A 25,420-nucleotide genomic window follows, 5' to 3' on the forward strand; every position below is an offset into this window, starting at 1 on the left:
TACATCACAGATTTTAAGTCCACCATGAAATTTACTTGCTCCAGGAGAAGACTCTTATGGAGTTTGAGCAATTAAACCCTTGGGTCCCTCAGCCATCCAAACTACTTATATTTTGTGATACTACCATTTTAAGAGATAGTTTCCAGGTCCTATGACTCTTCTGTCTGAAAATGCCATGTGACTTTCTACCAGCTCCCTTTTGTCAACACTCGTCCCATGACCTCACTTAACATCAAGAGAAGGGATCTAAGAATTATAAGCGCACATGAATGTTTAGTGAACAGTGAAAGTCTCTGACACTGCTACTTGATTTTGTATGACCTTGACAAGTTAGAATCTTTCCAATCTCAATTGTTTATCTGTGATCTGAAGACTGAAACAAGTGAGTTCCACATATATTTATGGAGGAGGATTGTATTGGCTTCACTCCATACTATTCAATGAGCTTGTACAAGCTTCTGAACTTTCCTCTGCCTCATTTCTCTCTCACTCATGCAGCAATAATACTTTGGGGTTAAATAAGATTTCATTGTTTTAGTACTCTTTCTTGGATCAGAGTAAGTGCTCAAAAATTGCTAGCTCTCTCCGTGATTATTGTATAATTTTAACATAATTAGTATTATTCACAGGTAGGTTCAATTGTAGCAAAATAATAAAAGTAATATAAAATGCATCTGACCCTATCTTACTTTATAAAAGCTCTCAGTACTTCTAAAATATTTGTTTGTTCTCCCCCACTGAGATTTGTTATTTGAAGCAGATAATGAGTTTCTATATTTTATAATGGCCTTTTCTTTAATAGTTTAAGTATTCTTAACCTAGTAAGTGTGCAAAAAAATGTGTGTTGCCTGACTTCCGGGCAACATAATAAGGCTGGATATGGATATGACAAAATTGGGAGACAATAAAATTCTTTGTACTTTTACTAAGTTTGATTGTATCTGGACAGCTAGTGAAATGACAGACTGAGCAGTAAAATCTGTGTTCAGGAAGTTAGCTAACACCTTATTATGGTGCCAAAATGTGGGTTTAAATTTCAGCGGCTGAATATTTCAGGTGTACTTAATGTGTTGCAAGTCAAAAGAGCAGAAGGGAACCATCATGGGAAGAAAAGCTCTTTTGCTTCTGATCATGGGGGTCTTCGTGGCATATTATATTTATATATCTCTCCCAGAGAATATTGAAGAGCCATGGAAACTACTGTGTATGACCACATCTATGAAAACTAATAGATGTGGTAAGTATCGCGTTTTATTGACTCTGAATATTTAACATTTTAATCAGGAGAAAATATTTGTATTGTTATTTTAAACATTTCTACTGTCTCGGAAATTTTGTTCTTAAAGCTTGCTGCAGATGTTAAAAATATATATATATATTTAAACTATTCCTTAATGCAGACCCCTAACAGAATGAATATGGAAGAAGTAGTCAAGTAGCTTTAATTTTAAATATTAAAAGACAAAAAAATCTTTTAAATATTAAAAGACAGGAAGACAAACAAAAGTTCTTATTCTGAGCTTCATGGCATGGATGCTGTCACAATGAAGCACTTTTTTTTTTGTTGTTTTTAAGTAAGAACTTAGAAATGGTAGCATTGAACAGCAGCGCGGTGATGAGTTACAGAATTCTGTGCAATAGTCTTGAATTCAGACATGAAAATGCATTCATGTTGAAATATTTGTAAACAAGTCAGCTGGTAAAAAGCCAAGGGAAACCAGATGCACATGACTTCAGGCTGTATGAGGGTGAGCTACCAAGGTGAGGAGGCAGCTGGTTGGCTGGCTGCCCCCACCATGCCCCCGCTGCCCCTCGAAGACCTGTGGTTCTTTTCTAACAAGGCTCGTTATGTGAAATTGAAACCATTTTTTATCTCCTTTAGACATCTCTGTAGTAAGTTGCCTTCTATGGCAAAAAACAAAAAATAAAACCTAAAATAAAGTAACAGTAATTCAAGGACAGTTAGTCTGGGTATTAAACCTTTGGCTCATTACCTCTTTCCTTGCATTTTTTCAAGGTGTTTTTTTTAGGTCTCTTCTGGAATTGAATGTGGCTCTGTAATAAGTGCAATGCATATCTTATTTTCATTTTCTTAATTAGTGATTTGATCATTTGTAGTAATTTTATTTGCACGTATGTTTTTGGATTTGGGTCCGTTTCACTGGAACAGAGCTTCAAATCTCATTTCTTGTAAATTATTCTTGAATAAATTTAATTCAATATTAATTTAATTTAATATTTTAAATTTAAAAATATTTATTTTGGAAAAAATTTAAAAATAAAATATTTTTGTTCATAGTTTTGTTTTCCCTTATTATTTAGATTGATTACATGTGTATATATACTTACATATACATGTTTAAATACACATACGGTCCTCTTTGTATGTCTCTAAAACGATGTCACTTTCTCTCCAAGTACTTTTTAATCTTTTTTCTACATTTTTCCTTCCTTTGTTTCCCTCATTTTTATTATATATAATACCTTTGGTTTCTTTGAATTTGGTGTTTATTTCTGAAATTATTTTTCTTTTTTTAAAATATTCTTTTTCTAATTTCTACCAGTGCTGGTTTTCAGTCACTCCTTCTTTTTGACTAGTGATCACCTCCAAATATCTGTCTATATCTTCCATGAATCTGTTCATTTCTCCTTTGTGATATTTCTTCTTATGTTATTTTTAAAATCCGTTCCATGATATTGTGTAATATATTTCACCCACTTTGTAGCAACGTGTTTCTACTTGTTTTCTTCATTTTCTTCATGTGTCGGAAAGTGTTATTTTTCTTATAATACCTAGTACCTTACATGAATATCATATATACAACTTTTGTATTATTTCTATTTGACTGAATGGCTTTTCCTGAACAAACTATTATTACAAGGGTGTCCTGAGGAATAGAGTTAGGGTCAATATATATTTTTTTCTTTCAGTTTCTGTGCTAAGTCACAAAATTGTTACAATTTATACATATATATTTATACTCTCAAGAATGAGTCTTACCAAATCAAAGACTCTCACAAGTAGGATTAAAACATAATAAGGCTTGACTCTGGGAGAAGTAAAGAAACTCAGAAACTACCCAGGAAGATTCAGAGGTAATTGGTATCTTCGTAATCATTTATTTGTTATTTTCTTTCTTGTTCTGTGTGGCTTTCTACAGAAGAAAAATGTAGATTTACCTTAAAGCCTTCACTCCTTTTTTTAAGAAAAAAAATTGAATTTATTTATTCAATACATCAAGTTACCATATAATATGACATCTTTCCAAACCTCTGTAAAGTCCATCACACATTGATGAAGTCGCCAGTTTTTTGCCAATCCTCCTTTCCTCCCCCCAAAAGAAAAAAAACCCCTACAATTTCTTGCTTGAATTTAATGCCATCTGGTTCTATTTTGTGCTTCTCCAATCAATTTGAACGTAAGATAAAGAGCAGTAATTCACACTTTTGATAATTCAGTGATGAAGATAAATGGAAGTCACGGAATACAATCACCTGTCGACTTGTTTGTGGTGCCGCATTATCTCCTAGAATAGAAATATCGAATATAGTTACTAAATGCCAACTCTAATAGATTGCTCAGCATTACTTGAAAGGACTAAGAGGGTACATCCAGTCTTGGTAAGAAATAGCATTGTAGTCAAATAACATAACACTGTCAGACCCGTCCTGGGTTTGGATTATAAGCATTTGTGAAAAGTGTTTTCCACCACAATACCAGAACGTAAGGTTTTCTTTAGTTGCATTGAGACAATTTTTTTTAGAATATGTGAAAATTGTTTTTTTTTATTATTTTGTTCAGTTAGCCAACATATAGTACATCATTAGTTTTTGATGTCATGTTCAACGATTCATTGGTTGCATATAACACCCAGTGCTCATCTCAACACGGTTTGAAGCTTCCTAGGTTTGAGGCCATTTAAAAAAAAATACTGGTTTTATCATCTCTGTTCTTTGTTTACACTTGGCCCAGCTTACATCTTTTTGCTACTGCGACCTCAAAGATACACTGGTTGGCCTGTAAAGGGTGACTATTTTGAGGCCCAAGGATCATTTTAGTTTCCAAATTGCCAAATACCTGCACTTCCTAGGCAAAACCCTAACTTGGGTGCAGTCAATGGCATAAGTACGGTTTCTTAATTTTGAATGCTCAGAAATTCAATTTTATTATTTTGCCTTTAGGGGCTAGGTGTCCGTATGACAGATTAAGATACAAGACATAATTTTGTACATAAATTTAGGGATATAAATTCCAGAGGTGGTCAGAATTTTCCCTCTTTATTATTTGGTATTTCAAATTTACATAAAAAATTCCCTTTAGGGTATAGAGTTAGTATAAAGAGAGTAAGTGATCTGAGAAGATACATCCACTAAGCAATTGCTCTAATTCATCACAGTTCACTAAAGGAAAGACAAACAAACTGTAAAATCGTTGTGATTCAATTCAGTTCGTTATTTTTAACACACTGGTAACTTCTTAGTCTTTTGTTATATATTTACCACACTTCCTAGTAGGATCCAAAGTTTGTGAGATTATAAAGTCATTTTACAAAATTTTATACTTAGTACTGTCTTACACAACATGTTACAATTACTATTTTCATAACTAAATTCTTATCTTTAATTTGTATAACGTAGACCATTTTCTATCATTTAAAAAATACTTATTTGAACTAATCAGTCTCATTTTTGCAGATGAACTACTTGAGTCCAGTGATTTATGTTTTAAAAGAGGGCCTTAATATTTTGTGTACTTAACTTTGATTTAAACCGGAGGGCCAACTAAATTAGCATATTTAGAAGCAATTACTTCTATGACACCTACTTTATGTCGTAAGTTGTAGAAATTTTAGATTTGTTAAAATTAAGTAAATACATGTTTATGATCTATTACTTTTCTATGTTGACATTGAAAATCAGCAGGCCTGATATGTACGTGATTTCTTCAAACATTCTTGTTAATTGGTTGGAGTGCTTGTACAAGAGTCATACCCAACGGAAACACGGAGGATATTATTTAACGCTCTCTAAAAATAATGTAGAAGTAAAGAGGACAGAAGGTGGTCTGCTGGAGGTAGGAGTCTCCTTGTGTAATTGTAGAGAGGAGCATGTAGGAGACACCCAAGTGCTGGAGACATGGTCAGCATATGTGGAGCTGTGTGTGGGGGGAGTATACCCAGAATATGGAGAAGACATGGAGCATACTCATAGCTAGAATAATTGGTCTCCCAAAGCCTGCCAGGCACGGACTAAGCATTTGCAGTTTACTCCATATGAAGTTCTACCCTTCTGGCTGCAGTTGTAACATGAAGGCAGTCATTTCTTGGAAATGTGTACTTATTGTGAGTCTAACAACTGACATCTCTTTGGGAAAGTTGCTGGGCTCTAGTAAATAGGGGTATTTGCTTGATAGTTGAACACCTACCCAGGTGTAGCATGAGTAGGTTGGGAAATGCAGCTGGCCATGGGATACACCATTCCACTAGACCCTGGGCCAGGCCCAAGGTGACCAGAGAGCTAGGTTTCTGCCTAGTCTCTCATTGGCATGTAATGACGGTCACTAAGGGCCAGCATATTGGCTAGTCAGGAGTGACACCTGGCTCCAGAGTCAGACCTGGGCTTGAGTCCCGTATTCGGCTTACTTACTGCCAGGGTAGACGTGAACAGGTATTTTAAGCTCTCCTACCACGATGTACTCAACTGAAAATCTGGGACTATATTACTACATATCAGGTCTTAGTAAGAATTGAATGAGTACAAGAACAAATCTGGCAAAAATTAAAAACAGTAAGTATAGTTCTTACTTATATTATCTCCATACAACTGCCTGTGTTATCACTGGATGTTTCTAATTTTTTAAAGATTTTATTTATTTATTTGACAGAGAGAGAGAGAGAGAGAGCACAAGCAGGGGGAGCAGCAGGGAGAGGGAGAGGGAGAAGCAGGGAGCTCGATGGATGTGGGGCTCAATCCCAGGACCCTGAGTTCACGACCTGAGCTGAAGGCAGATGCTTAACTGACTGAGCCATTCAGGTGCCCTTGGATGTTTGTAATTTTATAGCCGGATACAATCGTATGAAAAAATTTTCCAGCTGAACATTGGCAATACTGAATAAAATAAATATTGAAAATCATGTTCAAGTCAAATTTCTGTAAAAATACCTATAAGTTTTATAGAGATAGATACAGACATGGATATGGATATGTGAAGACAGATTTGGACTTGGTTAGACATCGATATTAATAACATCTATAACTCTATATAAATAAAGATAGTACAATATATACATGTGAATATATATATTATAAAGTTGCTAGTATTTATCAATTTATCTGTCATCAATCTGTTAGTTGATTGCATGCTGTCTTTTATCCTTTTTTTTTTTGGACTATAACTAACTTCTCAACTTCAGGACAATCTAATAACAATTCCTCAATATATGTCCATATTATAACATTATTGATTCTGGATCAAATTAGTCTGAGACATTAGACTAAGTAAAACAGGACAATAACTGGAAATAGCCTTTCAATACATGAATTAGAAAATTATAAATTGATTATTACCAGTTAAATTCCCAGATATTTCACAATGTCTACAATTTACATTTTCTAATATTTTAATAAATTTTCGATCATTATATTTAATGATACATATATATGATATATACCATTTATTTTTTTGTTAGCTAGTTAGAACATATTAAACTGCTTGCTAATACTCTTTTAAAGAAAGAAGAGACCACCATGTTCTGAAAACAGCTCCCCACAATGCAGACTTAACAGAGCTTCCCAATATAATTCAGTGTAATTCAACCATAAAGCCTAAGAAGGCTAGTTAGCTTCTAGATAACTTCTAGGTTTTTATCAATACTTTGTCATTTTTTTCCTTCAGGCTTTTGATCAAATTGTCTTGCCTCTCTTACTAAACCTAAAATTTTTAAACAATCATGATTCGCCAATCTAACAGATTTAAAAGCACCCGTCAGACACTGTCCTCTTATCGGTCAGTTAGAATTGATCCCCTTCCTCTTCCTACCTCACCACCCTATTCAAGGTCTTTCTTCATTCTGCCTTTTATTACAGATTATTTATGTAAATATTCACTTTTACCGATAGTCTGTGAAGGTTGAAAATTCTATTGGGATGCCTGGGTGGCTCAGTTGGTTAATCGTCTGCCTTCAGCTCAGGTCATGATCTTAGGGTCCTGGGATCGAGTCCCACACTGGGCTTCTTGCTCAGTGGGGAGCCTGCTTCTCCCTCTCCCTCTCCCTCTCCCTCTCCCTCTCCCTCTCCCTCTCCCTCTCCCTCTCCCTCTCCCTTTGTCTCCCTCTCCTTCTACTTGCTGCTCCCCTTGCTTGTGCGTGCTCTCTCTCCCTGACAAATAGATAAATAAAATCTTTTAAAAAATTGTATCCCAGACATCTTGCATCAGTGTATATTCTAGCACTGTGCTTTGCACACACTGACCATGCAGTGTATTTTGTGAAGTCATACCACGTTCTCTTGCACTGAAGAAGCTTGCACTTCAGGGACTCCCCTGATGTGGGCCTGAGCCCCTCCTGCACAGACGTCACTGGTATCCTGACTCCTCTATGCTTTCTTCCCTAAGGAATCCCAGAGGGATTATTGCTCCCAGAACTTTTAAAGGGGACTCCCCTTGGTGAATTTGTCAATCCAATAAACATTCAGGTTAGAAGTAATTTTGATGTATTTTTTCTTAAAACCCAGGAAGGCTGCAAGAAGTACAGTTTGAGAATTCAATTAGGAGTCTGTAAAAAATGGGAAACTTAAAAAATGAACAACAACAAGAGAGTAAAGTGGTAGATTTTGTGAGAGCTGAAATGTGAAAGTGTGATTATTTTAATGACTATTTCTCTGATGCCAGTTTTGTTTTGGTGAATCTGGAGTCTTTGAAGGATACGTAGGCAGGAACTATGCATAAAGGAAGAAACTAGAGGTACAGTTACTGCAATTAGGGGGAAAGAAGGAGTATGAGAGCATAGAAAAATCCCAGGTCCTAAAGGAAATCTGAACATAAAGGAAACATAGACTTTGCTGGATGGGTGTGTGTGTGTGTGTGTGTGTGTATACTCATAGATACAGTTGTATACGTATTTTTACTCATATACACAGCCATATATATATGCTCGTATATAAACACACACCATACATATGATTAAATACAAATATATTTCTATTTTAGTAACACATGTTTCTTAAGTAGAGGAAAACATGAGCAAGTTGTAAGACAAAAGTGGTGCAGATGACTAGTGAAGGAGTAAGGCGTTCTCACTGGGAATTTGTACAAAACGTTATCAGTGCTTAAAAGCAAGCCAGGATCATTATCGCAGAGAGGGCAAGAGGACAAGGAATGGATCTGATCAAAATCATAAGTTCCTGAACTCCTAACAAGGCTTGCCACAACCTCCCTACCACAGCCCCTAGTTGCCCCCAAGCCTTTGCTCACCATTGGTTCTGCTCTGGGACAGAGCAGTTTGCAGTGCTTCCTGGACCAGATATGGAGACTCTCTTGTCTTTAGTTCTCACTACAATCCAGCAGGCTGAGTATTAGGCTTACTTGATAAATAATTGGGAATATTTTGCTACCTTAATCTGAAGTGAGTCACTGAGCATTTTGCCCCATTTTTAGTGGTGACGGTACAAACATAGCAAACTTTTTTCACTTTGTAGACAATATCCAAGAAGCCCCAGACTTCTGAACACCCAGAAACCAAAGGAGCAAGTCCCTAAATTTCCATGAGGTTTCCTATGTATCCTTCATCACATATATGATTTACCAAGGCATGCATAGTATTTGCTATTTCCCCATCACCAGATCTATAAGCTTGATGACCCAGTGTTGTAGACCAGTATGATGTCCTGTGACATACAGAGATCAGATTATGGGGGGAGCAGGACAGTTCCTATAGACTCAAAGCAAGACAGTGATGGTGTGCTGCTTTCCTTGCTAACTGGTGGAGAAGGTGACAGGCTCAAATGCATAGCCGTGTACTAGAAGCCAGGAGCTGTGTTAATTTGTTCCATTCAAGACATCATATCTGGAGTAGCAGCTGCAATTGGAGTTATGACCTGATTAAGATAATGCTGTCTTTCTGAAATATTCATCTGTCCTCTGTAGAAGTCATATAGTTGATACACCCTTTGACAAAACAAAAGTAGGCCCTAGTTAAAGTGATAAAATCGGATTTTAATCAGTAATATGTTATTGCAATAAGGAGTGGGTCAGCATGATTTGAACTCAACTTCAGTTTGTACAGAGGTGAATGGATGTTTTAAAGGGAGAAGGGGAGTAGGGAAGGGAGCAAGGGAAGGCTCAGGAGTCAGGAAATGAGAAGTGAAAAGGGGTTGATTATTATACATGCATTTAGGCCCACTGGCAATTATGGAAGTTTGGATTCTATTCTCTCAGTTCTTCCTAATGATTACATTCCCAAGGAATGGCTTTCAGGTCCTTGAGAAAGACACTCCTAAATTGTAGGAGATACACATACATTTCAAAGAGACAGGGAAAGGATTCATTGTTGTAAGCCTTTTTTAGTAAGTACTCTCAGGAAGGATGATCTGGGGCTTATCTGTCAGGTGTTGGCTGGAATAAGCAGTACATTTTTGCCATAGCATTGAGCTTCCTCAGGCAGGCACTTCAAGGAGATCTAGGGTCATCCTAGGGATGCACCTTGAGCCTGACCTCGTTAATATTTTAAGTATGCTAATGTGGAGGAAAGGGGGTAGGTGAAGTCATTTGTGCTGAGTCTCCAGAGTTTTTATAGGACAAGGTTGAGGCCCAGTTGAGAAGGGGACTGAGAGGAGTCTGGCTAATGTTTAGTCAAAGAGAGAATCTTTGTCATTTTAAGACTTGCAACAAAAATTATCACCTCTAAATTTTTCAAATTTTTTGATTGCTGCACAAATCTTTGTGATTCCCTGGGATTTATCATTGCTTTTGTTTTACTATTTCAGTAGGGAGGAGCAGTTTCAGGTGTTTCTGCATGGCCCTAACTTCCATAAGGTCTCTCGACTAATGGAATAAGGAGCCAAATTAAGGACACCGTCAGTTGCCAATTACGTCTATTTCAACTATCCATTGAGAGAAACTGGGGAAATAAACACAGTTACAGATATTTACATCCTTAGACCCATTTTAATTGGGAATCAATCTAAAACACTATTTCATACTTGATGTCCTTAGCTCCCACTCTGCTTGATGGCCATGGTGGCTTTGGAGCCTCTAGCAATTAATATCATTTCAGAACGAGTGCCTAGTATTCTCTTTCCAAAGTCTGGATGTTCCCCTTTCCCTCAGTATTAACTCATCCCAACCAAAGGTCTTGGTTCTCTTGGGGAATGCTAGGAGGCAGATTACAGTGCATATTTGTAATAGTTTCACATGGGTCTTCCCTGAGGGCACCCTGCCTTTTCTCCATTCAGGGAGTCTGAGTCTGTGAAGTGTCTCAGCTCTGGAAATTGGGTAAGAAACCTTAACAATACAGATTAAGTCATACTTCAGTCAATTGCTCTACCATTGTTTTCAGACCATCTGTCATTGTTTCAGATCTCTGAGATTGGTTCATTGCATCACAGCTGCTCATTTCGTAATTACATAAGCCTTGTATTTGATTGTTTATCACTGCTACTTGGCCTGTAACTTTGGTATTTCATCCTCCCTATTGAAATCACAAGGTCCATGTCAATGTCACCATCTTCCACTGTCATTTCTGGACAGCAGATGACTATCATTTCAAGTATTTTTACTAAGATACTAGAGTTCCATTCATATATATATATATACATATATATATATACATACACACACATATGTAAAGACACTGATATATATATATATATATATCAGTGTCTTTGTGTAGAGATTATCTTCTGGACTTTGCTGAAATGCACAGTGTGGTGATCAGTTATAGGCTATAATAATAAATTACATCCAATACTACATTGTAGAATTGCAAAGCAAGGTGAAGTCACTGTCCTGCCAGATATTTTAGTTGAAAGTAAAAGCTTGGTCGAACTTTATATGTGAGTGATATTCTGAGTACTAGAGTTAGAAACATCACCCCAACCCCCCAAATCCTACCAGGCCTTCCCTATCAGAAGCAACAGAAACCAGGTTCAACAGTAGAAGCATTTAAGGAAAATGAGTTGCTGAATTTCCCAGATATTATAAGGGAAGAAAGCCAAACACTTAAGGAAATAGTAATATTGGATGTAATCTTTCAAGTTTAAGTCAGTGCTTGAACTCATTATTTTCACCGTAATATTTTATTGCAATGGCTACTTGGTCTCTCAAAACTCTCCTTTAATAAGGACTATTACAGGTATTCATTTAATAACTACTTTGCTACTACATTTTATGTATTAACAGGTTCCATTTTGCACTAGCAATGAGACCACTTAGTATCTTTAAAGCTAACCAGGTCAGTTATCTAATTCCAGCACATGTCTTAAATGTTCTCCTTTCTGAGAACTCCTTATAGACTATATTCTCTATTAATCATTGTTTTATTAGAATATAGATACAATTATATATATCTCAATAGAAATAGATTGAGAATATGGGGTTTGAGATATACAACCTTTAGAGTGGGGGGGAGAAGGAAAGCCATCGGCAATTCCAGCTGCTTGTAGCACCGAACTGGTAATTCTCAGAGCAACAACTAGAGGGATGGAAAGTCACATGTTTGTCAATGTCCATATTAATACCATGGGGGCTCAGAGAAAATAATGGCTTTTTCTTTATTTCTGCCCTCTCATTCTTGCAGGAGTGCCTCTTTGTGGCATAATTTAATCAGGCGCGGAGTTCTGAGAAATGTTATTTCCCTGACTTGCCTTTCAAGAACCAGGTGGGGATGATTCAGTATTGAAAACAGATAATTTTGCTTATTCCGTTTGTACCTGTTTTACCTGAGTATAATGGGAAAGAGGTTGACCCAACTATTTAATTGATCACCACATGTTTCCAATTTAAGATTGGAGCACGAATCTTTTTGATTCTTGGAATTCAAACATTGTAAATCCTTCATGGTTTGACTCACACTCACCTCTTGAGGTTCCTTTTCTTCTATGCATCCTTGTGTGGACCAGACTTCATAGCTTTACTAAGCTACTTGCATTTCTTCAATTGCAGTAGGAGTGTCCCTGTGTCTTTAACTGTGGCCTAGAGGGAGATTTCGTCATTTGTTTGGCCAAACTCTTGCATATCAGAGTCCAGCACTCATAAAAGAGTTCACCTACTATTGAAAACTTCTCTGCAGGTCTCATGTTCAGGCAACAGTTTATCTTCCTATTGCCCTTTGCCCAAGTTCATTATACATGTCTATGCAATGACATGTATAATGCAGTCATGTTGCTTTAAAACTGCGTGTATATGCGTTTCTCCCACTTGACTCTGAGCTTATTTAGAGTAGGGAACTCACCTTTTTGTCTTTGTACTCAAGGTAGGAAGCTGCCAAGTTGTAATACCTCAGTAATTTCTTTGCCTTTTTTATCTGAGGCAACAATTGTGGTAAAAAGTCTGAATCTCCAGTATTTCTGTGTTATTCAGATTCACCTGTGACAACCTGACACAGGACCATTGGGAGCATACGGCATACTTCAATGCTCATAAACAGCATTGATACTTGTTATTTGTAACCTGGTGTATCCCCTCCTCTTCTTTTAGATTCTGTGTGCTGAACTATTGGGAATCAACCACTTCCTGAACATGGCAACGTTCTTTGTGAGCCTTCAAGAAGTCCCACCCATGTCTGATGAAAATGTCACTGTGATGGAGACAACTTTCAATAATATTCCTGTCCGTATATATGTGCCAAAACGAAAACCAGAGAGACTAAGAAGGGGCTTATTTTATGTTCACGGTGGTGGTTGGCGTTTGGGGAGTGCTGGTATGTGCCCTTTGTTGAAAATCTTAATTTATCATAGAGCGTATATTTTATTAAGATATTGACTTCAACATATCAAGAAGGGATGTTAAACATCCCAGAAAATATCACACTTCAGCTGTCTGAAATTCATTTCTTTGGAGCTATGTTAGTTTAAAGGAATTATTTCAGATCCCTTTCTGAAAGGGAATAATGATTTGCTGTAGCAAATCTCAGGTCAGAAGAAAAAGTGTTTCATGAGCTTAGACATTTATTATTTAACTTGTTAATTGCAGAAATGATGGAATGTTGTAATGAAAACCAAAATGAAGTACATGGAATAGTGGATGAGAAATGAGTAAATGGATATGATGACTCTAGTCTTTCATTCAGCTTAGATAAGAAAGAAATGAGAAAGGTGCTAGATGGAAAAGAAGCCTAGGGTTGAGTAAGGGCATTTTATCTCTATTTTATATTTAAAAAATATATATATATATATATATATATTTCAGTTTATTTTATACATTTTAATGTTTATATAAATATATGACATATATTTTAAATTATATAATGTTACTGCATATAATGTAAAATTTTGTATTTTGTCTGTGTATAAATACATATTTTATATTATATACATTTTATATTTACATATGAGAGATCTATAAACATGTTTATAAACTGAGGGTAAAGATGGCAGTTAATAGAAACATGCTGGAGAAATGGGGGATGGCTGGAAGATGGAATGAGGTTTGCCTGATCAAGGGGATAGGAGAAGACATTGGATTTAGTGCAGAGAAGTACTGGCAACACATAGGAGGAGAAACACACTTTGGGACAGGAGTAAAAGAGGTGTTGATGGGTATTGATGTAGATTGGAAACGTAAATCAGAGCAGTAAGGGGTGTGAATTTGTCTATCATCTTCTATAAATACAGGCAGTAAAGTCATTAGCTGGAGAGGAAGTGAGATTTCTAAGGCAAAGTCTGACTAAGCTATGCCTCAGTTCATTTCCATGAGTCCCTGCTGCCCAAAGCACTTCTTTAAAAATCCTTTCATCAAAGTATTATTAAAGGATGGGAGTATGTTTACCAAGATACAGGAACTAAGAAAGAATAAGCCCTGAAACAAAATGGTATCTTCCTGATGCGTTTTATTTTTATATTAAAAAGACATAAATGTATGTTCTAATCCAAAATATAAGAATGACTTTTTATAGTAAATGTTAAATAAAACCTTAAAACTTAGCGTGTATTTGATAGTTTAGGAATATTCAGCGCCTGACTTTGGAATCATTTCAAGATAATGTCTACTCTTCTTTTCATGGCCCACATGACTTAACGTTTGTGACAACTACGTATTCTGATACTTCCCCGTAACACTTTATGATTTCTCCCTCCTTTCATTACTGACAAATTCTACTTCACCTTCTTACAATTTTCTCATCTGCAAAAGGGAGCACTTACCCAAGCCCAAAAGCAGACATGTGTGACTCATCCCCACTCCACACACATGTCCAAAGAAAAGCCCCCAGAAAACATATTTGTCTGCCTAGAAAATGTGAATACATAAATCAGGTTTTAGCTTTCCCTACTTCCTCTTTTCCTTATCTTTCTCTGGCAGTTTTGATAAAGTCGAGTACTATTTCCATACAACCTTTCTGTACCCCCCTATTAAAACAACTCACCTGTTGCACTGCAGCTTTCTGCTTATATGCCCGCCCCTCCCTGCCCCTGTCCCTAGTAGATTGTGACTTACTGAAAGTCAGGGAGTTAATATGTATGTGTTTATTCTTTCAACACCTAATGCCTGCTGAATGAAGGGAGAAGAGGCTAATGTCGAAGAGAATGAATTTGGTTTAAAATAATCCAGTGTGAAAACGTGGGCAAGAATAAGAAACTGACGATACGTATGTAAAAGGATCACTGAGCAGAATTCATGCTCTATAGCTATGATGTAATCTTAGAAAAAATTTTCCCAGAACATTTCAGTAAGGAACAAGGTATACGGATAAGCTTTCTGCTGATGGAAGCACTCATCAATTCACTTGTCAGTTTCTGATTTTATATTCTTTTATTTCAGCTTTGTTCAGTTATGACTTCCTGTCAAGACGGACAGCTGATAGACTTGATGCTGTTGTCATTTCAGCCAAGTAAGAGCCCTGTTGATTTGTCTGAGTTTTGGCCAGATGCCTTATACAGTAAGATGCTCTCAGCTATCTTGGTTGTTCCTTGGTTATGCTGGGAGTGTTTCAAATGAAATTGAGAGGGTGAGAATAGAGAAAGTGATCTTGACATGACCAGAAAAATCAGAGAGAAAAGAGCTGTATAGTTAGGTCAAGCAGGGATCAAAAAGAGGAATGACCTCTGCTAGATTTCTAGCCTAATCCTTTTCTTTTCTTTTCTTTTTTCTTTTCTTTTCTTTTCTTTTCTTTTCTTTTCTTTTCTTTTCTTTTCTTTTCTTTTCTTTTCTTTCTTTTCTTTTCTTTTCTTTTTTCTTTTCTTTTCTTTTTTTATTAAGCAAACTCCACATAGGGCTTAAACTCACGACCCTGATATCAAGAGTCAGAGGCTTCACTGACTGAGCCACTGACTGAGACACCCCTAGCCTACTGTTAATTAGCAAAGTGAGTTAAGATGAAGGTTTTGGAGTCAGAGAATCAGGTTCAAGCCTGGTTCTAGAATTAATTGGATGACTTTGTGGCAGCTAAATATCATTTTAGCTCAGTTTTCTCAGATGTAAACTGGAGGTCATATAACATTTTCTATATCATAGAGTTATTTTAAAGATTAGGTAATAAAATACATTTAAAGCAGTTAGTATAATGTATTTCATGGTACAATCCTTCATTAAATGCAATTAGTCACCAAATAACATAGAGGAATACAGGCACAGATCTAATCTCAAAAAACATTCTAGATCAATAATAATAGAAAACAAACCCGATGGGAATAAATAGAAAAATGAAGAAACTATGAAAAAAAACCCGTAACAGTGACTGCATGCCAACTTGATTATTAGATTAAGCTGGAATAGTATAATTCCTAAGCTTTGTTTGCTATTTATTGGTTAGTAATAAAGCATAATGATTACAAAGAAAATAACATTCTGGTAAAAGTTTATTTAAGGGAAACGATCACTTGTTTTTTCCTTAAGTCTAATCCAAGTTTTCCATTCAAGCCTTTACTTGTGAAAAAATGTAAAAATTTGTAAAAGCTTTCATATCAAGCACTATCATAAAAATGAAGTTTGGATTCATAAAGACCCCAAATACCAGGCTTGCTAAAGAAAATTTTTTTACTTTTGATTTTAGGGTTAGAGTATGCTTCCTGCTCCACACAGATGCACATTTTTTAATGAAAAATAATCGACTTAAAGAATGTTGTTATTCTGCTCACAGCTACAGAATAGCACCCAAATATCACTTCCCAAATCACTTTGAAGACGTATATAATTCATTAAAGTGGTTCTTGCACCAAAATGTTCTTGACAAATATGGCGTGGATCCTGAAAGGATTGGTATTTCTGGAGACAGTGCTGGAGGGAATTTAGTGGCAGCAGTGACTCAACAGGTACGTTGCTTAGATTTGCTTCTTTTAAAAAAATATTTTACACTTAAATATTTATTTCAAACATTAACATATCAAAGCAATTACGTTATGTTAATATGTTAGAAATTAGAGATACATAGAGATGAATATTAGAGAACATTTATATCCTGAGTGCTTCTATTCCTACCTTCTGCCAGATATTTTTTTTAAGATTTATTTATTTATTTATTTTAGAGAGAGAGAGAGAAAAGGAGCATGTGGGGGGGTAGGGGCAGAGGGGGAGAGAGAGAGAGTCTTAAGCAGACTCTGTGCTGAGGGCAAAGCCTGATGTGGGACTTGATCTCATGATCCTGAGATCACAACCCTGAGATCACAACCCTGAGCCAAAACGAAGAGTCAGATGTTTAGCTGATTCTGCCACCCAGGTGCCCCTACCTTCTGCCAGATTTAAAAAAAAAATAAAATGACAAAATACTCTTTCCAGATCATTGGTTTAAACATAATTAATATGGTCAGCTAAGTGCCACACTATTTTGTTTTATTAAGTCTGGTATTTGTGAAATCCATCAATGATACCAGTAACCATAGCTACAGAATCAGATTATTCCAGTATCCTTCATGTGGTACACTAAAACTTGCATGAAAACTATTGTTCTCAGAATTCTTAATTTGTCTATAGACAAAAAATATTAGCAGGTTTATGGATACTGTTTACTTGCAGAAAGGATTGTAATTTTCATAATCAACCATCACACATATTTCTATGACATTTAGCTAAAACTGGACATCTATTAGCTATCAATTTAAAGCGATACCTAATCATAATTAGTCTAATAATGAGTAAAAGTGTTTTTGATGCTGGTTATCTGACCTAAGAAATAAACCAGGCACTGATGGCTTAGAAGCAGTGTTCCTCTATGAAAAAAGAATTGCTTGTAGATTTACAAATGAATGTCCGCAATTCGGTAACAAACTCTAATCATAAATATTGCACGTAAATTTATTATGCAATCAAGCAAACCTGGCTGTTGATTTTGTTTATTGTATTGTTCATTTTTACACATATTTTAAAGTATATCAATTTTGGCTATTGGTAACTTCAGAATAACTGTCTCATGATTTGTAGCCAAAGGAAAGATATAAATTTTGTGATTTGTTATAAATATACTGCAGAACAGATACCTGCTATTTCCCAGAAATTGACTTATACAGTCTACTCATTGTCACTCTGAGAGGCCTCTTGATGCAGCACAAAGGGCACATCAGGAGACATGGAATTTTGGAGCTAAAGAAACGTCCAGCTCTGTGACCTTGGACAAGCTACTTAATCTTTTCAAGCATCAATCTCCCTTTACTGTGTTATATTATGAGCCCTTCCTCTTATGGAGTTCAGGCTTCTATAGAGGTGAACCAATGAATTCTGATCCATAATTATAAAAAATCCGGTTAAAATACCTTATACTATTTTGGGGAGCATTAAACTGCTAATAAGATATGAGAAGTTTCTAGGCCAAAAAAATTTGAAGGATACAATAAAACCACACACAAAGATAAGCCTAGCACTCGATGTCCTCTCCACTGTAATGGTATATGCCAATCAAAAGAAAACTGTTCAACCAAGATGAGCTTGAGAGTTGAAGTCAAGTTTCAGGGCCCTCCCAAAATGGGGACAATTACAAAGTACTTCTAACTTTAAGTGAGGCCCTGAAGAGATATGGTCTCACTGTCAGGGTGAACATAGTGTAAAACAAGCTTCATGTGCATTTGGAGCCTTGCTTCACGTCACCTGGGTGGTATGGGGCAACCTCAGTCCTTGAACTTAAATTAAATTGGTGTGAAAGTTGATATTCAAGTATACTTGACATTTCATGTACAAAAATCCTCCATGGAGAAATATGGTGTCGTTATAGACTTCAAATTATTCCTGCAAATATTTTTTGAAATCAGTATCCAGCACAGAATGAAATATATCCAGGCAAACAAGTAAACAAGATACCATGAAGGAAAGCAAGCAGAGTGAACAGACAACAGAAGGACCCTGCAAAATTCAGATACTGCAGTTATCAGCCACAGGATACAAAATAATTATCCAGTGTCTTCAATTATTTCACAACCATGTTTGCAAATTTCAGCCCAAAAATCATTTTGAAAAGCAAAAATTCCAAAGTTAAAAAATAAAATTATCAAAATAAAAGCTTTATGAATTGCTTAAGTGATTTTACATAGCTGAAGAGATCATTTATGAGCTGAAAGATGGTTCATATGACTCATGGATGACCATGCAAAATGAAGCATGGAAACCCCAAAAAGATAGAAAATACAGAAGAGAAGAGAAGAAAATCCAATAGACTTTTAAATGTTATGCCAGAAGCAGAGGGGGAAGAACGGGAGAAAGGAATACTTGAAAATATAATAGTAGAGCATTTTGCAGAGCTGATGATAGATATCAAGATACAGATAAAAGAAGCTCTAGGAACCTTAAACATACTTTTTAAAAAGGTTAAAAATAAATAGCTAGAGAGAAATCTACATTTAGGCGTAGCAAGATAAAAGTGCAGACAACCTACAGTACAAAATAAAACAAAAAGAAATAGAGGGATGCCTGGCTGACTCAATTGGTAAGGCAGGCAACTCTTTTTTTTAATAATAATTTTTTATTATATTATGTTAGTCACCATACAGTACATCCCTAGTTTTTGATGTAAAGTTCCATGATTCATTACTTGCGTATAACACCCAGTGCACCATGCAATATGTGCCCTCCTTACTATCCCAGTCCCCCACATCTGAAGCCCTCAGTTTGTTTCTCAGAGTCCATAGTCTCTCATGGTTCATTCTCCTTTCTGTTTACCCCCCCTTCATTCTTCCCTTTCTTCTCCTACCAATCTTCCTATTTCTTATGTTCCATATATGAGTGAAACCATATGATAATTGTCTTTCTCTGCTTGACTTATTTCACTTAGCATTATCTCCTCCAGTCCCATCCATGTTGCTGCCAATGTTGTGAAATCGTTCTTTCTGATGGCTGAGTAATATTCCATTGTATATATGGACCACGTCTTCTTAATCCAGTCATCTGTTGAAGGGCATCTCGGCTCCTTCCACAATTTAGCTATTGTGGACAGAGCTGCTATGAACATTGGGGTGCATATGGCCCTTCTCTTCACTATGTCTGTATCTTTGGGGTAAATACCCAGTAGTGCAATTGCTGGGTCATAAGGTAGCTCAATTTTTAACTTTTTAAGGGACCTCCACACTGTTTTCCAAAGTGGCTGTACCAACTCGCATTCCCACCAACAGTGTAAGAGGGATCCCCTTTCTCCACATCCTCTCCAACATTTGTTGTTTCCTGCCTTGTCAATGAGAGGATATGGAGACATGCAACTCTTGATCTTGGGGTTGTGAGTACATTGGGTATAGAGATTACTTAAAAAAAAATTTTTTTTTAATCTGAAAAAAAAATGAAATAGAGGATATCTTGGAGAAAAAAAGAGTACCTTTACAGAAGTGCAAGTCTTACTGACAGCTTATTTCTCAATAGCAAGTAAGTAATTTCTAAGTCAGTGGAATATTATCAAAGTGCAACATTTTTTACTACCAAATCCTACGATGCACAAAATACTATTTACAAATAAAGGAGAAATAAAGGCATATTAAGATAAACCAAAACTAAGAAAACTGCTATTAATGGAACACACTAAAATGTGGTTTAAATAAATGTTTCAGACAGAATTAAAATGCAGATAAAAGTTTATGATACAGGAAGAAGCAAACAGGGGCGCCTGGGTGGCACAGCGGTTAAGCGTCCGCCTTCGGCTCAGGGCGTGATCCTGCCGTTATGGGATCGAGCCCCACATCAGGCTCCTCCGCTATGAGCCTGCTTCTTCCTCTCCCACTCCCCTTGCTTGTGTTCCCTCTCTCGCTGGCTGTCTCTATCTCTGTTGAATAAATAAATAAAATCTTAAAAAAAAAAAAAGGAAGAAGCAAACAGCAAGAATGTGGTAAGATGTGGGTAAATCTTAAACTTGGATACTTTAAAATACTAAGATATGTAGAATTAAAGTATAAGAAAAGTATAAGAAAGTATAAGTAAGTCCAAGAGCAGAGAGGAGGGCAGATTTTAAGTCTTATAAGCTCTTTTTATTATCTAAGAAGAAATAAAGACAGAATTGGCCTTTGATAATTTCATTTGTTTTTGAGACCTTACAAATACACAGGATAATTCTTAGGGTAATCACTTAAAGAATAAAATTAGGGTATAATTTATAAATTATGACAGGAAAAAACACAATAATTAAAAAGTAAACCAATCTGAAAGAAGTCAAAAATAGACAAAACGGGACAGAAGGAGGATTCACAAAATAAGGTAGATCAAAATCAATTATTTTAGTAATTAGAGTAAATATTAGTGGTCTAAATAATCTGGTTGTAGGACCAAGATTATCAGATTAGAAACACAAGTAAGGAGAAAATGTGAAAGTAAATGGATGGAAAATGTATATTCTTAAATAACATCTAAAAGAATTGCCAGTAGGTTAAAAAGATCACATCATTACAGAAAAAGGTTAAACCACCAGAAAAATGTGACAACTCTAAATCTGTATGGATTTAATAACATGGCCTTAACGTATGAAGAAAATATTAACAGAACTACAGGGGAAAACACGCATGTTCAAAACCATAATGAGATATTTAACAATATTTCTTCCAGTAATTCAGGAAAGCAGGCAATAATAATAATAAGGGTATAGAGAACTGGAATAATGATCGATACATTTTACTCAATGGACCTATAAAAAACAAGGGAACAAGCAAATACATGTGATCATTTAAAAAATTGATGAAGTACTGGTCCATAAAGCAAATCTCAAAAAAAAAAAAAAATCACAGAATTTAAACACACATTTAGACTCTTAACCACAATGCAATGATTGGGAAATCAATAGGGAAAAGGCAAGTAAGAAAATACCCTTCTTTGTATGGAAAATTAAAAAATACATTGAGTACCTAATAGTGACCCATTATTTAATAGAATATACATCTTGTATATGTTCCCCACACTTGGAACAATATTTTTAGGAAATTATATTTCCTCAAAAGCATGGGTTGGAAAGGAAGAAAGCTGAAATAAGCATCTAACTCAAGAAAAAAAAATAGAAGGAAGATAATAGTAATGGCAAGAACAGAAATTATGATATTCAAAACCAGGCTCACAGTAAATATGAACAAAAAGTAAAAAGTTAATTCTTCAAAAGCACTAATAAAAATTTTAAATCTCTGGAAAAACAAATGCAGAAGAACAAAGTCAGGCATAAATAATTAACATCAGGATTGAAAAGGGCACAATACTGCAGGCCCGTCAACATGAAAAAGAATTAGCCTTTGATGAGTTAAGAATGAACATTGTAGTCATTGAAAAACATATTTTGAAAAACTTTGAAGTTAAAAAAAATTTAATAATTTTTAAATTCAATAGACAAATTCCAAGAAAAATATAACTTGCAAAACAGGCACAAGAAATGAAAATCTGAGCCACTTTATAATAATTAAACAAATTAAATCAATAATAAAAAACAGTCCTAGTAAGAAACCTTGCTGGCAATTTACATCAAACATCAAGGAAAAATCACTCAAAATAAATACAAAATATTCCAGAGAACAGGAAAAATTTGTACACTCTAATTATTTTCAGAGAAGTATGATCTTTATGACCAATTTAACAAGAACAGTTTCAGGAAGGAAAACAATGGGCCAATCACACTCAGAACACTAAGATACTACTATCATGAATAAAATATTAGAAAAAAATGTATATATGCCACATATACATATATACACACACACATATATATACATGTAAGTATATACATATATATATATATATACATACACCATGACCAAGTTAGTAATAATGCAAGGAAAAGCATATTTTATGAAAATAAGTGAATTTCACCACACTAATAGATATTTAATCTTACTAGATGCAGAAAAAGCATTTAGTAAAATTAACAATAACAATTATTGGTTCCCTTGGAATAGATGGAATGTACTTAACCAGATAAACCACATTAATTAAATAGTATAATTTTAAAGAAATACACACTATTGAATTCCATAGAATGAAGGATGAGGAGGAAAATGGGTGTGCAGTCCTACTGGGGAGGAAGAAGAGTGTGTGGTCAATTCAGGGTATATGGGAAACTGCCAACCCTTAAACATAGTTATATTTTACATTTCTGTTTTATGAAGTTCTATACTTGATTTTATGTGTATTACATTTAGCTACAAAGACAGTTTTTAAAAAATCTATATGTTCAAAGATTTTAGCTACCTGTCAAGTTCAATTTATTGGCAAAATATAAGATATTTTTGTATTTCTTCTTAACTCAATCTAAAATCAGCCACCTGTTAGCTACTTATTTAATTATTACCACACTTCTACTAATGTAAACAGTGTTCTTCATACTAGATATTGAGCTAAATGGAATACGGTAATCTGACATGAAACAAAACACTGAAATGATTATTTAAATTCAGTACATTTTTCCAACATAAAACAATTATTTTTACATAAAACAATCTGGTAATGGACTTATAAATATTTTATTTTACTAACTAGATCTAATTACTAACTGTTCTTTAATTGCAATGAAATAAACAGTGCTGCTATTTGCTTTTGTTAGTGTGTGTGTGTGCACGTGTGTGTGTGTGTGTAAAATGTCACCTGTATACTAACGGAAAAAATGTCAGAGTGCTCTCTTCCTTCAATTCTACATTAAGTTTTTAGAAACAGACTTCAATTTAGACATTATGCTTTACTCTGAGAAGCATCAGAGTACAATGGCTTTCCTACAATTTGTGACCTGTACCACGGGATCTTAAGTTTTGGCATGCATGAGAATAACCTGAGAAACCTGTTAAAACACAAATGGCTGGTTCCTCCCTATCTGACTTAGTAAGTCTGGATGAGGACCCAAGAATTTGAATTTCCAATAAATCCTCAGTTGATGCATATGCTAGTGGCCCAAAGACCACACTTTGAGAAGTTATTTAGCACTGTTAATGAGCACTGGGTATTATATAAGACTGATGAATCACAGACCTGTACCCCGAAACAAATAATATGTTATATTTTAATTAATTGAATTTAAGTAAAAAAAGTTAAAAGAAAAAAAAAGAGAAGTTAATTAACCTATGAGACACAATGGACCATTTCAATGTTGCAAGACCAAGTAAATGTACATAAAAACCTCTGCTAAACTGTAATGCTCAATATTACTGGTCTCCAAATATTTTTGGTCACATATCCTATTAATAAAAAAACTTCTAGTATACCCCAAATATATGCATATTAACTTATAGATAAATTTGTGTTAATGCACTAATGTAATTTCAATATTTAAAAAAACATAAATGTTAAAATGAATTAGACTTTTGCCTAGGATTTGTCTGTTTAGTACCAGAGCCAAATTAGAATTCCTGGTTACGTGATCTTTCCTTTAAATGTTAATGCCTGTTGATATAATTATATATGTACATAAATTTTTTACTAAAAAAAAAGTGTTTCCTCTGATTGCCATTCCTAGTTGTTAGGGTAGATATTTTGGTTTTTAATCACAGATTTGATGGTCTCTTTCTCCATCCATGAGAAAAGTAGTACAAATCAGTTTGTATTCATAAGATTTAAGTATAGACACATCTAATATTCAATATAATATAGAAAATTAGAAAGTTCTTTGAGGTATATTTTTTGTTGTTTCTGATTATCTTTTTGAGATTCTGGATTTATCTAATATCAACATATTGCTTTTAAATAAAAATATCTTTTAAATGGAAATTACTATTTGAGCAATTAATTTAAATTATTTTCAGCTCGTAGATGACCCAGATGTCAAGATCAAACTCAAGACCCCGTCTTTAATTTATCCTGCCCTTCAGACTCTTGATATGGATTTACCATCATATAGGGAATGTTCACATTTTCCAATTCTGTGCAGATCAATGACGGTCAGGATGTGTATACTTTACCACAGACAGATCACTTGAAAAAGCTATGCTCTTCAATCAACATGTACCAGTGGAATCAAGCCATCTGTTCAAATTTGTTAATTGGAGTTCTTTGCTCCCTGAGAAGTTTAAGAAAGGGCACCTTTATAACAGTCCAACTTACGGTAGTTCTGAGCTGGCTAAAAAATATCCAGGGTTTCTAGATGTGAGGGCAGCCCCCTTGTTGGCTGATGACAACAATTTGCGAGGTTTACCCTTGACCTATGTCATCACCTGTCAATATGATGTCTTAAGAGATGATGGAATTATGTATGTCACCCGACTTCAGAATGCTGGAGTTCCGGTGATCCATAACCATTTCGAGGATGGATTCCATGGAGCATTTTCCTATTATGGACTTAAAATTGGATATAGAATAGAAAATCAGTACATGAATTAGCTAAGTGAAAATCTATAGTAAAAATCTGAGGAGTGGTCCATAAAAATATATAAGCCTCAGAATAGGAAACAAACTAGTGAGAATCAAAGGGTTATGTTTGGGGTTGATGTTTATCACCTGTGACCTTTCTAAGTCTTCATAGCCATCATGTTGTTTGTTTTTTTAAATCAGGAGGTAACTGGGACATTAAGGAGGGCACATAATGTAATGAGCACTGAATATTATATAAGACCTCTACCTCTGAAACCAATAATACATTATATATTAATTAATTGAATTTAAATTAAAAAAATTATTGATATCTCATCTTTCTTGTAATTGCCAGCTTTGTACAACAGCTTTCTTAAGAGGTACAAGGGTAAAAGCTAATACACGCGGTTGTTGTGCTATCTGGTCTAGAAGATTTCTGATTATGTCATTGGGATAAAGATTAAATGGTGTCATTTGAATGTTATAAAAAGAAAAAGAAAAAAAAGAAACCAGGGGATTCTTTATTTCTTACCTTAAATATTGTTTACTTACTTCGGTGTCTTA

General features: G+C 35.1%; 1 protein-coding gene across 1 annotated transcript; it reads left to right on the forward strand.

Annotated features, from left to right (window-relative positions):
- The first annotated feature begins 1,101 nt into the window (after positions 1-1,101).
- AADAC (arylacetamide deacetylase) lies at positions 1,102-24,904 on the forward strand. Its single transcript, XM_087870336.1, is given in 7 exon segments — positions 1,102-1,234; positions 5,135-5,139; positions 12,692-12,914; positions 14,972-15,041; positions 16,290-16,461; positions 24,313-24,455; positions 24,457-24,904. Coding segments are annotated over 7 exon segments (1,194 nt in total).
- The last annotated feature ends 516 nt before the right edge of the window (positions 24,905-25,420 follow it).

The sequence above is a fragment of the Ursus americanus genome, chromosome 20, assembly GCF_024610735.1.
Source record: "Ursus americanus isolate L20-20 chromosome 20, mUrsAme1.1.p, whole genome shotgun sequence".
Taxonomy (NCBI): Eukaryota; Metazoa; Chordata; class Mammalia; order Carnivora; family Ursidae; genus Ursus; species Ursus americanus.